The following is a 15367-nucleotide window of genomic DNA, read 5'->3' as shown; positions in this document are numbered from 1 at the left end:
TGTAGAATGAGCTCTGATGCCCCCTGGGGGCTGCACTCCCTTTGCTTCATAAGCCATAGTATAGCGTCCACAAGCCAATGTGAGAGGCATTGCTTTGAAATGGGACTCCCCTTGTGCGGGGGAGCCCTTGAAACAAAGAGCTGGTCGCTCTTGCGGAAAGCACTGGTCCTGGTCATACATGCTTGCAGAGCGCGACCGGGACACAGAGCATTCAGCCCCTGATCCTCCGAGGAGGCAAAGGGTGGAGGGTGAAAAGCGGATAGCTCCAAAACCTCCGAAGTGAACACAGGGAAGCATTTCGGCATGAAGGCCGGGTTAGGCTTAAGGGAAACCTTATCTCCACTTAAGGAGAATTTGGCGCACGAGGGTTGAACCGAAAGTGCATGTAGCTCACTGACCCGTTTAGCAGATGCCAAGGCCGAGAGCAAAGCTGTCTTGAGGGACAGCAGCTTAAGGGAAATATTTCCCAGAGGCTCAAAAGGATAAAGAGACCGCGCTTCCAGCACCATGGAGAGGTCCTACCCTGGAACAGATCTCCTGATGACCGGCAAAGAGCGGCGTGCACCCTTCATAAAACTGCGGGTTAGAGGGTTCTGCCTGACGGTGAAGCCCTCAAAACCCACATGACAGGCTGAAAACACAGCCAGGTAGACCTTAATGGTGGAAAAGGACCTGCCTCTTTCCATGAGGTCTTGCAGGAAACACAAAATATCAGGCACCGAGCACTGATAAGATGTGAGACCACGCCCATCACACCACCCTTCGAACACTTGCCACTTCCAGCCATATAGGGATCGTGTGGAAACGGCCCTGGCATTCTGAGTGGTGGCGATTACACGCGGCGGGAGCCCCAGTGCATTTAGGTTCGTCCTCTCACAGGCCAGGCCCAGAGAGTCACCCTGTCCGGGTGGGGGTGGTAAATCTCCCCGTTGGCTTGGGACAGTATGTCCGTGCGAGGGGGGAGGCGCCATGGCTCGGCGTACAACAGAGGGATTATCTCTGCCAGCCACGGGGCTTTGAGCCACCTGGGTGCTATCAGAATGAGAGACAGGCCGTGCCCTCTCACCCTGGCCAGTGTGAAAATATCAGGCACAGGGGAGGAAAAGCATACAGCAGCACTTTGGGCCATGGGTGGGCCAGTGCGTCTGCCCTGAGGGGCGCGTCCACGTCCTTTAGTCGAGAAGAACATAGGACAATGGTGGTTTTCGCGCGAGGCGAAAAGATCTACGGCTGCCTGTCTAAATCTCATCCATAACATCTCCACTATCTGCGGGTGAAGACGCCAATCCCCTTAGATTGGGTTTCCCCTCGATAGCAGATCCGCGCCTCTGTTCAGAATGCTCGAACATGAGTCACGCGTAATGACAGAAAAACCCGTCTGCTCCACACCAACAGCCTGTAAGCTAGAGCGTGGAGTTTCGACGAGCGCATGCCGCCCTGACGGTTGATATAAGCCACTGCCGTGGTATTATCGCACCGTACTAGAACGGGATGTCCCTGCAGGCGAGGCAGAAAATGATTCAGAGCTTTCCAAATGGTAAAAGCTCTAAATAGTTAATGTGCGCTGAACGTAGTCTGCTCAGCCACAGACCGTTCACCATTCTGCCTTCCTGGGTGGTTCCCCAGCCTGTTAAGGACACATCTGTCGTCACAACTTTCCGCATCGTAACCGTCCCAAGGGGGTTCCCCGAGCGTAAAGTTCTCGCTCTCCCAATGGCGCAGGGCCGCCGAGCAGGCGCGCGTCACTGTTACCGAGCGGCAGAGATCGCGAATCGGGCTGAAATGTAGTGACAAAACCCATTTCGTGAACGCTCTCATTCTCAGGAGACCCAACGGCACAACTTGGATAGATGAAGCCATGAGACCCTGCAGCCTGAGGCATGTGCGATATTGTACTCTCGCCCCTTCTCTGAACTGAGACAGACAGTTCATCAGAGAGCGAACACGCTCTTGAGAGAGACGCGCTCGCAAGGAGACTGAGTTCAATTCCAAGCCCAGGAAAAAGACATTCTGACTGGGAGTCAGATTGTTTTTGCTCGCATTCACCTTGAACACGAGGGATGTGATGTGCGCGAGCACCCGGCCGGTGTCCAGCGACACCTTCTCCTTCGATTTGGCTATGATGAACCAATCGTATATGTAATTCAGAATTCTCAGCCCTGATAGTCTCAGGGGCGCCACGCCCGCCTCCGCACACAGACAGAAAGTTCGGGGACTCAAATTTTGCCCGAACGGAAGAACTGTGAATTCGTAACAAATGCCTTGGTAGGCGAGACGAAGATATTTCCTGTGTGGAGGGTAGATACTTATGTGAAAGAAAGCATCTTTCAGATCGACTGATGTGAACCAGTCGTTCTGCTTTATGGCACGGGCGAGAGAGCCTTGTGTCACATTCTGAAATTGTATTTCCTCAAATGTTTGTTCAACATTCGAAGGTCCATATAGGGCGGGGGGCACCACGCCTTTTGGAAACATAAAAATACCAGGAATAAAAACCATGGTTTATAAGATTGGGTGGCACCATCTGAATCGCTCCCTTGTTTAGGAGGGAGGAAATTTCCTCTTTCAGAATGTGTGAGGCATTTTCTTCTGTGTGAGAAGAGAGAACGCCGTTGAAAAGTGGAGGTTTTATTGCAAACTGCAGCCTGTAACCCTAGGTTACGGTACGCAAAACCCACTCGGGCGCTGAAATGGCTTGCCAAGCCGCTTCGTGACTCGAGAGCGCCCCCGCTCGGGCCGGAGCGGGGGTGTATGGGCCCAGCTGGTTCATTTGTGATGCAAAGTCGCCATCTAGTGGGCACACTAGAGGCGACATGCAGGGGTTCGGAGGGATTTCCTCCCTCTGCAGTGAGAAGTTTTCTCTGCGGAGAGAGGTCTTCTCTCCAAAACGAATTCATTTGATTCGTAACTTTGTGTGTTTTGTGTTGGGCAAACACTGGGGCCGGAGCCTTTATTGACAGAGTGAGGGGAACATAGTGTGGTGTCCACTGTGCTAAACTTTCCCTCACAAGGCCTGAAAGTGGGCGGAAAACACGCATATCTCCTGAACACATGAACTGGGCAGTCTTAAGTGCAGGCAGAAAAATAATATCCGCGGAGTGAGATATTCTCTCTGTAACGGATTTATTTAATTTGTATGTTTTAAAGTGTTATTTAGTTATGTGTGTGTTTTGTGTTGGGGAACACAGGGGCCGAAGCCTTCCACACACAACGTCCACTAAAAACACACTGCAGGCAGAAAAATAATATCCCCGGAGAGAGATACTCTCTCTGTAACGGATTTATTTAATTCGTTTGTTTTAAAGTGTTATTTAGTTATGTGTGTGTTTTGTGTTGGGGAACACAGGGGCCGAAGCCTTCCACACACAACGTCCACTAAAAACACATGGCTGGGCAGCCGCAACTGAGCTGTGTGAGCCCAGCTAGTTGATTTGTGAGGCAATGGAGCCCTCTTGTGGACGGACTCAGGGCGACATGCATGGGATCAGAGAGATTTGCTCTCTATGTTGGCAGATATATAAATCTGCACGAATTCATTTGATTCGTTTGTTAAATGTGTTGTTTAGTAATGTGTGTGTTTTGTGTTGGGAAACACTGGGGCCGAAGCCTTTAATAACTGGGTGAGGGGAACCAAGTGCGTGCAGTGTGGTAACACTGCTACGTACTTTTCCTCACGACAGCCCCGCTTGGGGGGGGTACACACACACAACGTCCACTAAACGTCCTCGTGGCCCGTGAACGCGGGCTCGATACTCCCAACGGTCGAACAACAGGCAGGCCGCTTGCGTTCGGGGCCGCCTTCCTAGGAAGGCATAAATTGAAAGCCTCAACACGTAATCGTAACACATCAAGGCCCGTGAGACCGTGTTAACAGTCTAGCGGGACGCTCCAGTTTTAAGAGTTGTTTCCTCAGACTGGGCGGTGGTCTCAGCGCTTACCCGTCGTAAATATTCCTATCCTGGTCGGTGGCGCTCTGTGGAGCTGGCCACACAATGTTGAGACGAACGGCCGCTCGCTCACAAACTTCCAGGAGGATGGACTGAGGCAAAGCCGCGTGAGCGCTAGCCTAGGGAACGCTAAAAGGACCGCGTCATCCCCGTCGCCGGAACCGGCCGGTTCGTCAACGAGAGTGAGGTTTTCCCGCGAAGATGTCCTCTTCAGGGAATGCGGATTGGGCTGATGTCAGCTCAAATATTTAGAGAGGTGGCGCTCCGGGAGTCCCCCGGTAGTGCGTCATCATCACCGTGTCCCCCATCCGAGTCAGAAAGGCCGAGCACGGCGCGCTGGGTCGTGCAACTAAAAGCCGGCTTAGTAAAAAGCTACATGTGCAGCAATTACAATGACCGCAATTCTCCGGGTTCTCCAAAGCTTCTTGAGCGTGTTAAGCTCAAGCAAACAGCGCAGAACGAGAGGGTCCTTAGCGGCGATTATTAGAGCACCACACGCGGCCGGGCAGGCTCGTCGTGATAGGCTGTTCCCCGGAGAAGCGGCTGTTTAGACGGTCACATAGCTATGGGTGGGCTAGCGGTGAAGAACTCGGAAAAATCCGTGGCGGGCAGCCATGTAAGGAGGAGCAGGTGAAGGACAGCGAGAGCGCGGGCGGCTCCGGATGCAAAAAACACAGCGGATAGGCTGAAACGACTGTCACTCACGTCTGGCGGAGGCTGATCTGGCGATATGTCCTCCTGAAGACTCGAAAGTGAGCAGCGTAACGTTAATCCAACCGAACTGTGTCAGTGCAGAGATCGCGAGAAGCGAATGTCAACTGAGGAATAGCAGCGCGCCTGACAGCTATATGCCTTAGGTAAGGGGGTGTGGCCTTACCTGGCATTGGCTGCGCGCTTCTGTCTGTCTAGCCAGACTTGGTGCAATTGGATGCTTCTGCAGAGGTCAGGTACGGATGCCCTTCCCATAGGTGGATCTCGAAACGAGATGATGAAAGAGAACCGTTTTATTTTTTCTCAAATTCCGTTTTATTTTTTTTCAAATTCCGTTTTTTGGGATTTATTTTCAGCCCTTTCGGATTTTTCGGATTTGCTTGTTTTCTTTTCACTTCTAAGCAGTATTGACCTTTAAAAATTCCGTTACACAAACTCACAATTCAGCTTTTTTATTTAAACTGTTAATATATTCAGCAAAGCACATTCAAAATTCTCAAAAATTCAGCCAAACCTTCAACAAATCTCTGGCCAAAAATAACAGTAACATGAAGGTAACAGTTACAAGGTAGGATTGATGAATATTAAATGAAAGATTAAATGCAGCTATGCTGCAGGGAGACAAACATTGAAACAACGATATGTGCCTGACAGAAAGCCAACACAATGACATATTACAGCCTAAATGTACAGTGTCAACCCATCATCATCATCATCAGTGACCCCCTCCATGTAAGCAAAAAAAGATAAATTACTGACATTTACACATACAATGCACATTAGCTTATTTTTTTATTATTTATAGTAAAATTCGGTCCGATTTTCCCGTGGTGTCTGTCGTTGCTATGCAACCGTGCACTGCGCTCTTCACAACAACAAAGAAGTTTAAATAGCTAATAGATTTCCACCACCGAGAAACGCTTGCTTTAGCTCTGCTACAAGATTTATTTACGGAGAAGAGAAAAACACCCGTAGTGTTTGTGAGGCACCCCCATCCTTTATGTTGACTGAGCTTTCAATGTTGTTGCGGAAAGGGTGAAGTTGATATTTTGGTTCTCGTCACATGAACTGCGGTGCGCTTGCGGCATTCTGAAGAGTTGAGGTGTTTTCATCTCGCTGCGCCTGGAAAAAACGAGCGCGTCGCTTCAATTATGAGCGCGCTTGCCGCGCGCCTACATTTGAAATGACGAACTTGAGCGCGCAAAAGACACGACATGTGAACGGCCCCTTGATGAGCTCGCTTCGACATTTTTTTATAGTTACTAGGCAACATGTTTAACAATGCCATTTGGCCACGGTTTAGGTAGACCTTTCTACGTTTGTTGTTTTAAACTGAAAAAATGAGAAGGAAGTTTTTTTAAAAAACGTTTATTTAATATGTCAACAAAATATATGCAAATTCTGGACCGTTTTCATGTGTAAATTCCGTGATTCCGTCCGCGTTTTCCGCATCACGGAAATCATAGGGCCCTATATTAGCGTATGCCTTGTGGTTAATGTAGTGTTGCTAGCTGAGCAGAAATGCATAATCATGTTTCTCTTGGTCCCCTCAAAAGTTGCGTTGGATTTTCTCCTCATCGTAAAGGTTAAGGACCATCTATCACTGTTTTCCATGTTCGTAAAGTTAGTTTGTGGTGTAAATATATAGGCTATAATCTGTGTTCAGCTTTAAAATAATAAAATAAATGCCGGTTGCTGGTTTTTCGCGTGCGTTCGGCCAATCAGCGTACACTAACGTCACTGGTAGTTCCTATAGTGCTGGTTTAGACCCTACTCTGAAGTAGGAGCTAAATTAGTTCCTCCAAAAGGAGTTCCTAGAACTAAAATCGTTCCTAGTTCCTGCGGTGCGAACACACCAAAATCCGGGTACTTCCGCCAATAGTTCCAAGAACTATGAAAAGGTTCCTCCGGTGCGAAAGCCTCTTAAGTTACAAAGTTGTCCCTTTCAAGGCACTGCCCAAGTGACAAGCTGCTGTACCCCTAAAAGTACACATTTTTCTGACAGCGTAATAACCAAAAATTAAAAGGTGCATGCGGTGAAAATGAGAACTCTTTCACTGTGCCATGTTTCAAAAAGAAAAGAGTGTGCCATTATATTTTTAATGCACTAATTACTTCAAGCAAGTTCTAATTGTCATTGTAATGAAGGGGTGCGGACATCCCTGCCACTCACACTGAGACTTCCTCATAAATCTAAGAGATGTCAGCATGTATGAACAGTGTTCAGAAAATGTCCCTCCAACTCAAAATGAACATGCTTCACTGAAGTGACGGTCGATTAGTGAAAGCTTTAGTTTAAACGTTGAGGTCTCATGAGCACCAGATTGTCTCAGCACTAGCATACTAAACAGGGTAAATAAATGGACTTTTGTGTTCTGAGCCTGTGCAAAAGATGCTATTAAAATAAAAAAACTCCCTCCATTGTGCCTGCTGAGGAGGAGTTCTCCTCCTCGATACAGCATGACAGCTCGCCCGAACGCATCATTTCCTTCACGCCCCATTGTTCTGTGTCAACAATGCATAGCAATGAAATGCTCCTAATTTAATGGCCCTCTCACTGTTAAAGGCTCACCTCCTTTAATTAAAATAGAAGTCCATTCATTTATTCCATTTTCAGCTTCAGTAATTGTTTCTCGAATGAGTAAGCAAATAACCTGTTGAGATAATTGATGATGATACCACGGCCGAAAGAGGCAATCGCCTGGCACTGAACTCACCTCCAGAGTATTGAGTGGAATTAGAGGAAATTAAAGAGCCCCAGAACCTCCTAATAGCGCATGCATTTAACTGCAAAACTTTTTACTCAACACGACAAAGCATTTATTGCTTACCAGCGCTTGCTCGCACTTCTTTTTACTCCAGGACACAACGTATTAGTGGTGTTTGCTAAAGCAAGCATCAATTTTACTATTGCAAATAGTTGGGGATTTGAACGAACCATTATACTTCAGGGTTTCTGCGAGTCTTAAAGTCTTAATTTTCCCTTACACCCATTAAGGCCTTAAAATAGTGTTAAATCAGAGCAGAAAGTCTTAAATTCATAAAGTCATGGCATTAAATGTTGCATGCATTTCAAAACATGAATATCTTCCTCAGTATTTTTGTCCATTTTTCCAATACAAATATCTAATTTTTTTATATCAAGATAAATTTACTCTAAATGTAAAATGAAGTCTTGAAAAAGTCAGTTTATGCTTAAAACAAGAACAAATATCAAATTAAGCAGATTTTTCTGAGCCCACTTGTGGATATTTGTTCTTGTTTTAGTCATAAACTTCATTTTGATCAATTTCACAGAAAACAAGACTTCATATATTGTCATTTTACAGCTGAAGTTTTAGGAATCTTTAGATATTTGATTTAGAAATCTTTAGATATTTGTACTGGAAAAATAGAGAAATACTGAGGAAACATCACTTTTTTGCAGTTTGTTCAGAAGGTATTGGAAAAATGATTTCCATATTGTAGTGTTGTAAGCAAACCGATTCAAGCTTCTTTTTTTGTTGGTAAAATTAATTAAAAAGAAACATATCTGTTGGAAGATGCATTTTCTAATTCTAAAGTGTTTCTTAAAAATAGCTTTTTTTTCTTTTTTCCTTAATAATCCCTTCAATTTATTTCTTACATTTTTTTTTTTTTTTTTTTTTTTTTTTTTTTACCTTAATATCTGCAGAAACCCTGTACTTAAATGTTTTGTAGAATCGTTTTTAGGTACCTAGACTCGTTGGAAAAACCTATTTTCACAAAACGTGCCTATACACACAATTCACTGCATTTTCCAGTTGAAATGAACACTAGTGGCAGTAAAGCAAAAAACTACTTTTATTCTTTTCCACACAAATTAATACTTTTACCATAGGTTAATGATTTATAAACTAATGCATTTTCACATTTGTACCAAATAACCAGCTCCAAATGAATGCTCTTGCGATGTGCAGCGCTCGGTACGAGTCTCATGAAACGCAATTCAAAGACTCAAAGATTTGTCAAAGCAAGCTAAAATGGCCTGGTTGCTTCAGCAAATGTGTTTTTATTTCATGTTTGCTTTAGTGTTGGTGGGATGGTTAGTATTAAAGGGATAGTTCACTTTGAAATTAATTTTTGGTATGTTTTAGCTTACCTCAAAGGCATCCAAGATGTAGGTGTCTTTTTTTTCGGAGTAGTTTCAATTTTGATATTTTTAGGTCAAACCGTTCTTGTCTGTCAGTCATATAATGCAGGTCTATGGTCACTGTCTCAAAACACCATGCACAAAGTCCAAATTAAACAATTCCCCATCGTCCAAATTAAACAATTCCCCATCGTAAGTACACATTGATGGCTTAAGACACGAAACGAGCGGTTTGTGTGAGAAAACGAACAGTATTTATATAGTTTTTGTCCTCTTGTAAACACACACACCCAAATGATCAGAGGACGCGGGTGCTTCGGTCTGCGCAAGCGCCGGAAAGCGCCCGAAAAGGTCAGAGGGCGCGGGCGCTTCGATCTGCGCAAGCGCCGGAAATTATCTCTCGTGAATCCACACTGTCTATTACTATTATTATTATTATTAGGCTAGTAGTAGTAGTAGTATCATTGACTGCACCCTTATGAGTAGTACACATAGTTTCACATTGGTTTGACTAGCAGCTGCTTAGTATAGGCTACACATATCTTCTCTTCTTATAACATATCTTATAACTCTCTCATGTAAAACCATTCTTACCAAATATATGGTGCAGAAATACATTTTATTGCTCATTTCATGTAATGCCAGCTTTACAAATACAAAGGACACATACAAAGACGTTGTTCACATACCTCCGTTGGATGAGAAAACACCATAGGCACAGCTGATGATGTCAGTACTATGCGATCCTCTCCTTGGTTTATAAAATCATCAGGGGAAAAATGATCGCTGCAGACCCTCCTCAACTTTAGTACGTTTATGGGTGTGTTGATATCCAGCCGAAGAGCGATCAACCATAACTTCAAGAGGGAAGGATTATAAATTGGGAATTCGTGAAAACTCACCACTCCCGGATGAGTTTGCGCGAGCATACGAAATTGTTTTCTTTTACGTCGGTTTAAACATCCTGGATAAGCGCAAATTAGAACCATTTCGATTAGCCGTCTTACCTACAATCTCTGTTCTGTGTAAACAATGAGTGACGTACACGCGCGAGAGATTATTTCCGGCGCTTGCGCAGATCGAAGCGCCCGCGCCCTCTGACCTTTTCTGGCGCTTTCCGGCGCTTGCGCAGACCGAAGCACCCGCGTCCTCTGATCATTTGGGTGTGTGTGTTTACAAGAGGACAAAAACTATATAAATACTGTTCGTTTTCTCACACAAACCGCTCGTTTCGTGTCTTAAGCCATCAATGTGTACTTACGATGGGGAATTGTTTAATTTGGACGATGGGGAATTGTTTAATTTGGACTTTGTGCATGCTGTTTTGAGACAGTGACCATAGACCTGCATTATATGACTGACAGACAAGAACGGTTTGACCTAAAAATATCAAAATTGAAACTACTCCGGAAAAAAAGACACCTACATCTTGGATGCCTTTGAGGTAAGCTAAAACATACCAAAAATTTATTTCAAAGTGAACTATCCCTTTAACCTTTTAGCGCCACACACCAATTCTTTCACAAACTGCCTCAATATGTACAAACAACCAACATAATAAAACATTGCCAGATTCACGTTCAAACATGTAAGGGTGTGGCCAAGAACAGGCAGGACAGGTAGTAAATATATTCGATTTATTTCTTCCAAAAATAAATCATATACAGGGGCAGATATAATTAACGTAATTTCCAAACATAAAGTCCATATAAAAATCAAAGACTTAAGATGGAAATTAACTGAATCTAACAAAAAAATAAAACAAACCTAAAAAATAAATAAATCTCCCCTGTTAACAAAATAACAAACAAACAAACAAACACACTAAAGATCAGCAGATCATGATGTTACTATGGCTGGACAGAACACCCCTCTGAGATTCACCACTGCTAGATATACTCTTTAGCCTCTACCAAACAAAAATAAGAGGTAAATATCAAAAGAAAACGTTCCCCAATTAAGAATAATAATCACAACAAAATATACACTGTATCGTACCTAACATAATGCAATCAAATAATTGAAGCACAATACAAAAACTACTCCAAACAAACAGAACAAAATGAAACTGAATGAAACTAAATAAAAGATTCCCTCCGATTTGGATTACGATGGTACAGTCCAATTTCCTCCGGAACAGTACAAGTTTGGAGGCTAATGCCCCGCCTCTCCCTTTGTTTCCTGACACATGGAATGCGGCCGTTCACTCCATGGACCAGAAGAATCTAGGACTCAGGTAGAGTTTAACAACAAAAGGGAATATAAGTAGTGTGCACCCTTCTATACATTCAAACTTTAATAAACTGTTAACTTGATAACTTGTCCTGTGTTTATTTCTTATACTAAGGGAATTTAAAAATAAAATAAACCCTATTAAATTAAACTTCAAAATAGACAATTTCAATCATGGTAGAGTTAAACTGTGAAGTGAGCTACGCACCCGTCACAAAACATATCCGGCTTTTAGCACCACTCACTTTGAATGTGTCACAAAGTGTGTAAACGTAATAACATTTAGCTGAAATGCCGCCTCAGGGACACATTTCCAATATGCCTGTGCTGCTTTTTATCATGTTTTTTTTTTTTTTCAGTGAATTGGTTGCATTTTGTTTGACTTTTTCTTTCTTTCTTTCTTTCTTTCTCTATCTCAGGGTCCACTGCCAGTTGATCACGCTGTTCGCGAGAGGAATCGAAGAGCAGCCGGTGTTTGAGGACCCGTACACTCACTGTGCAATATAGATCTCCATAAATTCACTTAAGAAACCTCAAGCTGGAACATGAAGGATTGAGATTCTTTGAATGGAAGAGTCACCTTCAGCTCAGCACAATGTCATGCTGTTATATCTAGATAATCCTCGTGAAGATGCTTTGGAAACACAGAGCTGGGGTCAACAGCATCTTCATAGCATCTTTATACAGGCTGTATTAGATTTGTTTCGGATAGGATTAGCTGTTTCAGCTAGGCAATGTTATTGTGTTTTTTTGTTTTTTTTCAACCCTTGAAGTTGCTGGTGATATCTCTTGTTGTGTGAGACAGCTTCCAATTTTCTGCGTTTGTCTTCCACCGCGATCAAGCTGGTCTTGAGAGTAGCGTTAATTGAATTCCAAAGTCAAATTCTTGGAACTGTGAACTGTATTGGTTATGAAAACATTCCTCTTGGTAGCACCTTTGCTGTTTTGTCTAGATATAAAGCACGCGAGGTGGTCAGCCGATAAAGCCAATAATGGAATACCAAAAAAAGGTTGTGGTTTGTGTTCGTAAAATAAATACAAATCTAAATTCTGACATAATTTACTAAAGAAGTTCCAAACAAATTTTGTTGTTTTTGGCAATGTTGTTATTGTTAACTAAAAAAGAATCAAAAATGTTTGAAATAAAATAAATATTAGATGAAAAACTAAGTTTTGAGTTATGAATAAGTTATAAATAAGTTAGGAGTTGAAGTAAATGAGTTGTACCGTAAGTACTAAAACTAAAACTGAAATAAAAATAAATTTCAAGCTACATAGAAATCTTTTAAAAATATATACTATTAAAAATGACAAAAACCGAAAATATAAGGGGGCGTTCACAAGACACCATTTTCAACTAAAAACGGGGGGGAAAAGAATGCGTTTTGGCCGTTCATTAACACAAAATGCCTGAAAATGCAAACTTGAAAATGGATTTCAAAGTGCAAGTTTTTGAAAACGATACCGTTATCATCTGTGTAAACTACAAAAACGTGAATTTGCGAAAGTGGTGACGTCACACGCATTACATGTCCAGTCTGTAGGAGCATAGAGTTTCTTTACAAAGTGACATCGCCAACTACTGGCCTGGCATGCAAATACATGCCATGTAAATAAATAAATGGCGTGGCATGTATCATGGCATGATACAGCGTTTCGTTTTCACGGAACCGTGTGAACTTGTAAACGTTCCCTTCAGTGTATACAAACTTGGCATGATCTATTTGGTTACGATTATGTTATTTTGGGAAAAAGTAGCTACAACATTCTGCTAAATCTCTCTTTTTTGTGTGTTTTACCAAACGTCATACAGGTTTGGAACAACATGGGGGTGAATGAATGGCAGAATTTTCTGTTTTTGATGAACCGTTCCTTTAAAAAGATAGCATGAAGTAACCTCTATCATGTAAATAGTGTAGCCTACGTCAAATCAAATCTACACATGATTAGTAATATTTCAATTATTTATTTAAAGGCGACATTTACTGTTATTATTCAAATGGAACGTCCAATCGGTATGAATTCGCTTTACACCTTTTATATGTTTGACCAACTCTAATTCAAATTTTCCCACTCTTACCACGGTCAGTTTTGTTTTCTGGACATTTCATGCATGTAAATGTAGCATTATTGAGCTGGACTACAAGAGTAACACTGCAGGGCCGGTGTACATACAGTGTTCATCAGACAGAATGTAAATGAAAATACGGTAGCGCTCTTCTGTGCTCTGGTTGCGTCCCTCCCCTCGAGAATGTTTCCTCTTTTAAAATGAATTCTATGTTTGTTTCCTCTGTCGACGTCTTATTTCTTCTGAAATATCTTATTGTTCTTGCAGTATCAAAGGATGAAGGAGTTTATGACAGACAGAGAAATTGCTTTTCGCCGTAGTGCATGTCAGCTGCTTTAATATGCATTTTTTAAAAGTTGTTCCTCGAGCTGTGCTAGTGATGGAGAGTGTTGGTTTCCCATGATGCATCTGTAGAGGATACACATGTTCTGTAGCAATTACAGACAAAATGTGCCTGTCCTTCATAGACTGGAAGATTGTATGGAAGCTTATTTCCACCACATTAGAAAAAAGAATCATGCTTTGGCAAATTATAATTATGATATGAAAGTTGAAATTATGATATTAAAAGATTACCCCCCTAAAAAAAAAAATCATAATTAAGACTTTCTCTTAATTTTTCATGTCTTAATTTTGTTTTTATCTCATTATTGTGACTATCTAATAATTTTGTATTTTATTCCATAATTAGGATTCACCAAACTTTTTGTTCTTAAAAACAAAATCTTTAATTTATTGTATTATTTCTCTTAATTTGTCTTGTCATAATTATAACCTATTGCTAGTTTTAGTCATCTTAATGAGATAGTCAGAATGATGACAGTCTAATAATTTTGTATTTTATGCCATAATTAGGATTTACCAAAGCTTTTTGTTCTTAGAAAAAGAAATTGTATTTTTCATTACCAAACTTTTTTAAATTTTTATTTGTATGTATTGTATCGAAATATGACCCAGACATTTCTTGACGGTTTTGATGATATCCACCCATATGTACTAAAGTAAAACCATGGAAATGATATCCGTGTATGCAATTTTAGAGCTTCCATGAGCCTCTGCTGTTATGAATTATGAACTGTGGCTTGCTATTCTTGTGCGTGAACAGTATTTGTGTCGTGTGTAGTATTAGCCTCATGTCAAAGCTTGTGTATTTGACACCTACTCCTGTTTGACAGCCCACTTCAGCCCTAATCAAACCCATGCTGTGCCACCAACTTGCCCTACTGATCCAAAGATATCAATCACAACCCATTTTAATCACTTGAATGTGGCTACGTTTTTGATTTGCATCGCCCTGGTGGCTGCTGGTCATTGATGGCTCGTGACAGGTGACTGTATAATGTACTGCGATGGTTGTCCAGACTGTGTGTGTGTTTCCAGCAGAAAGCACTTGTAAAGGCTCAGTGACGACTGAGAGTGAAGTCATCTTGCAGGACTCGAGATGACGTGTAAGACCTGACATTTAATTTGATTTGTTGAATGAAAACAAAGACAATCCGCTAATAAAGTTGATCAAACAACCTTTAGTGTCCTGAGTGGTCCATTTTGATACTATTCATTTTGGTATGAATATGAGGATAAAACTTTCACGAACATGGCCAGAATCATATATAATTGCAATAAAATGGAATTTTAAAAAGCCTATTTGAGGACTATTTTCATGATGATTCAGTGCATATTCCGTTCTCATTACTACAATGCAGAACTAATAATATATTTCAATTGTAGATTTAAGTACAATATTAGAAAATTGTAGAAAATTTGATTGGTGCTGGATCATTTCTTGGTGAGATTGCCATGAGAATCTGGAAAATGAATGGAAGAGAACGTACATGCTTAGAAGGTTGAAATTTGAATATGATATTTTGTAAATTGAGTGATACAATTTGTACAAACTGTTGTACATAACTAAACAAAAATCCTTAAAATCAAACATTAGATTAGCATAGCAGATTAGATTAGAATAGATTACCATGTTGTTACTGTATGGTTTCATATTCTTGGCAGTCAATAATTTGTAGTACAAAACATTTTAGTTAGCACAAACTGTTGGATTTCAAGGATGAGGTCATGTCACTCAACCTGTCCAGGTCTAGATGCACCTGATTTGACTAACTTTTAACAAGTGACACATGAATTTGTGCCAAAACACCATAGATTACCATAAAATACCATATTATTTGCATCAAGTATTGTTTTTCCCTGCTGTGCACATCCCTGTCAGAACACACCTGTGCCCTAATTTTTTGGGTCACGAGCCAAGAGATTCCCCCCCCCCCCCCCCCCCCCCCCCCCCCC

General features: G+C 41.8%; 1 protein-coding gene across 1 annotated transcript in view; it reads left to right on the top strand.

Annotated features, from left to right (window-relative positions):
* cerk (ceramide kinase) overlaps window positions 1-14590 on the top strand; it is a 48865-nt gene extending 34275 nt beyond the window's left edge. The window contains exon 13 of the mRNA XM_082167427.1: window positions 11421-14590. Within this exon, the coding sequence (XP_082023553.1) occupies window positions 11421-11508 (88 nt within the window). The 3' untranslated portion in view covers window positions 11509-14590. The remainder of the gene's footprint in view (window positions 1-11420) is intronic.
* Window positions 14591-15367: the final 777 nt, after the last annotated feature.

This window comes from Leuciscus leuciscus (assembly GCF_965113295.1).
Source record: "Leuciscus leuciscus genome assembly, chromosome: 4".
In the NCBI taxonomy this organism is placed as follows: Eukaryota; Metazoa; Chordata; class Actinopteri; order Cypriniformes; family Leuciscidae; genus Leuciscus; species Leuciscus leuciscus.
This window is presented reverse-complemented; position numbering and strand designations above follow the sequence as displayed.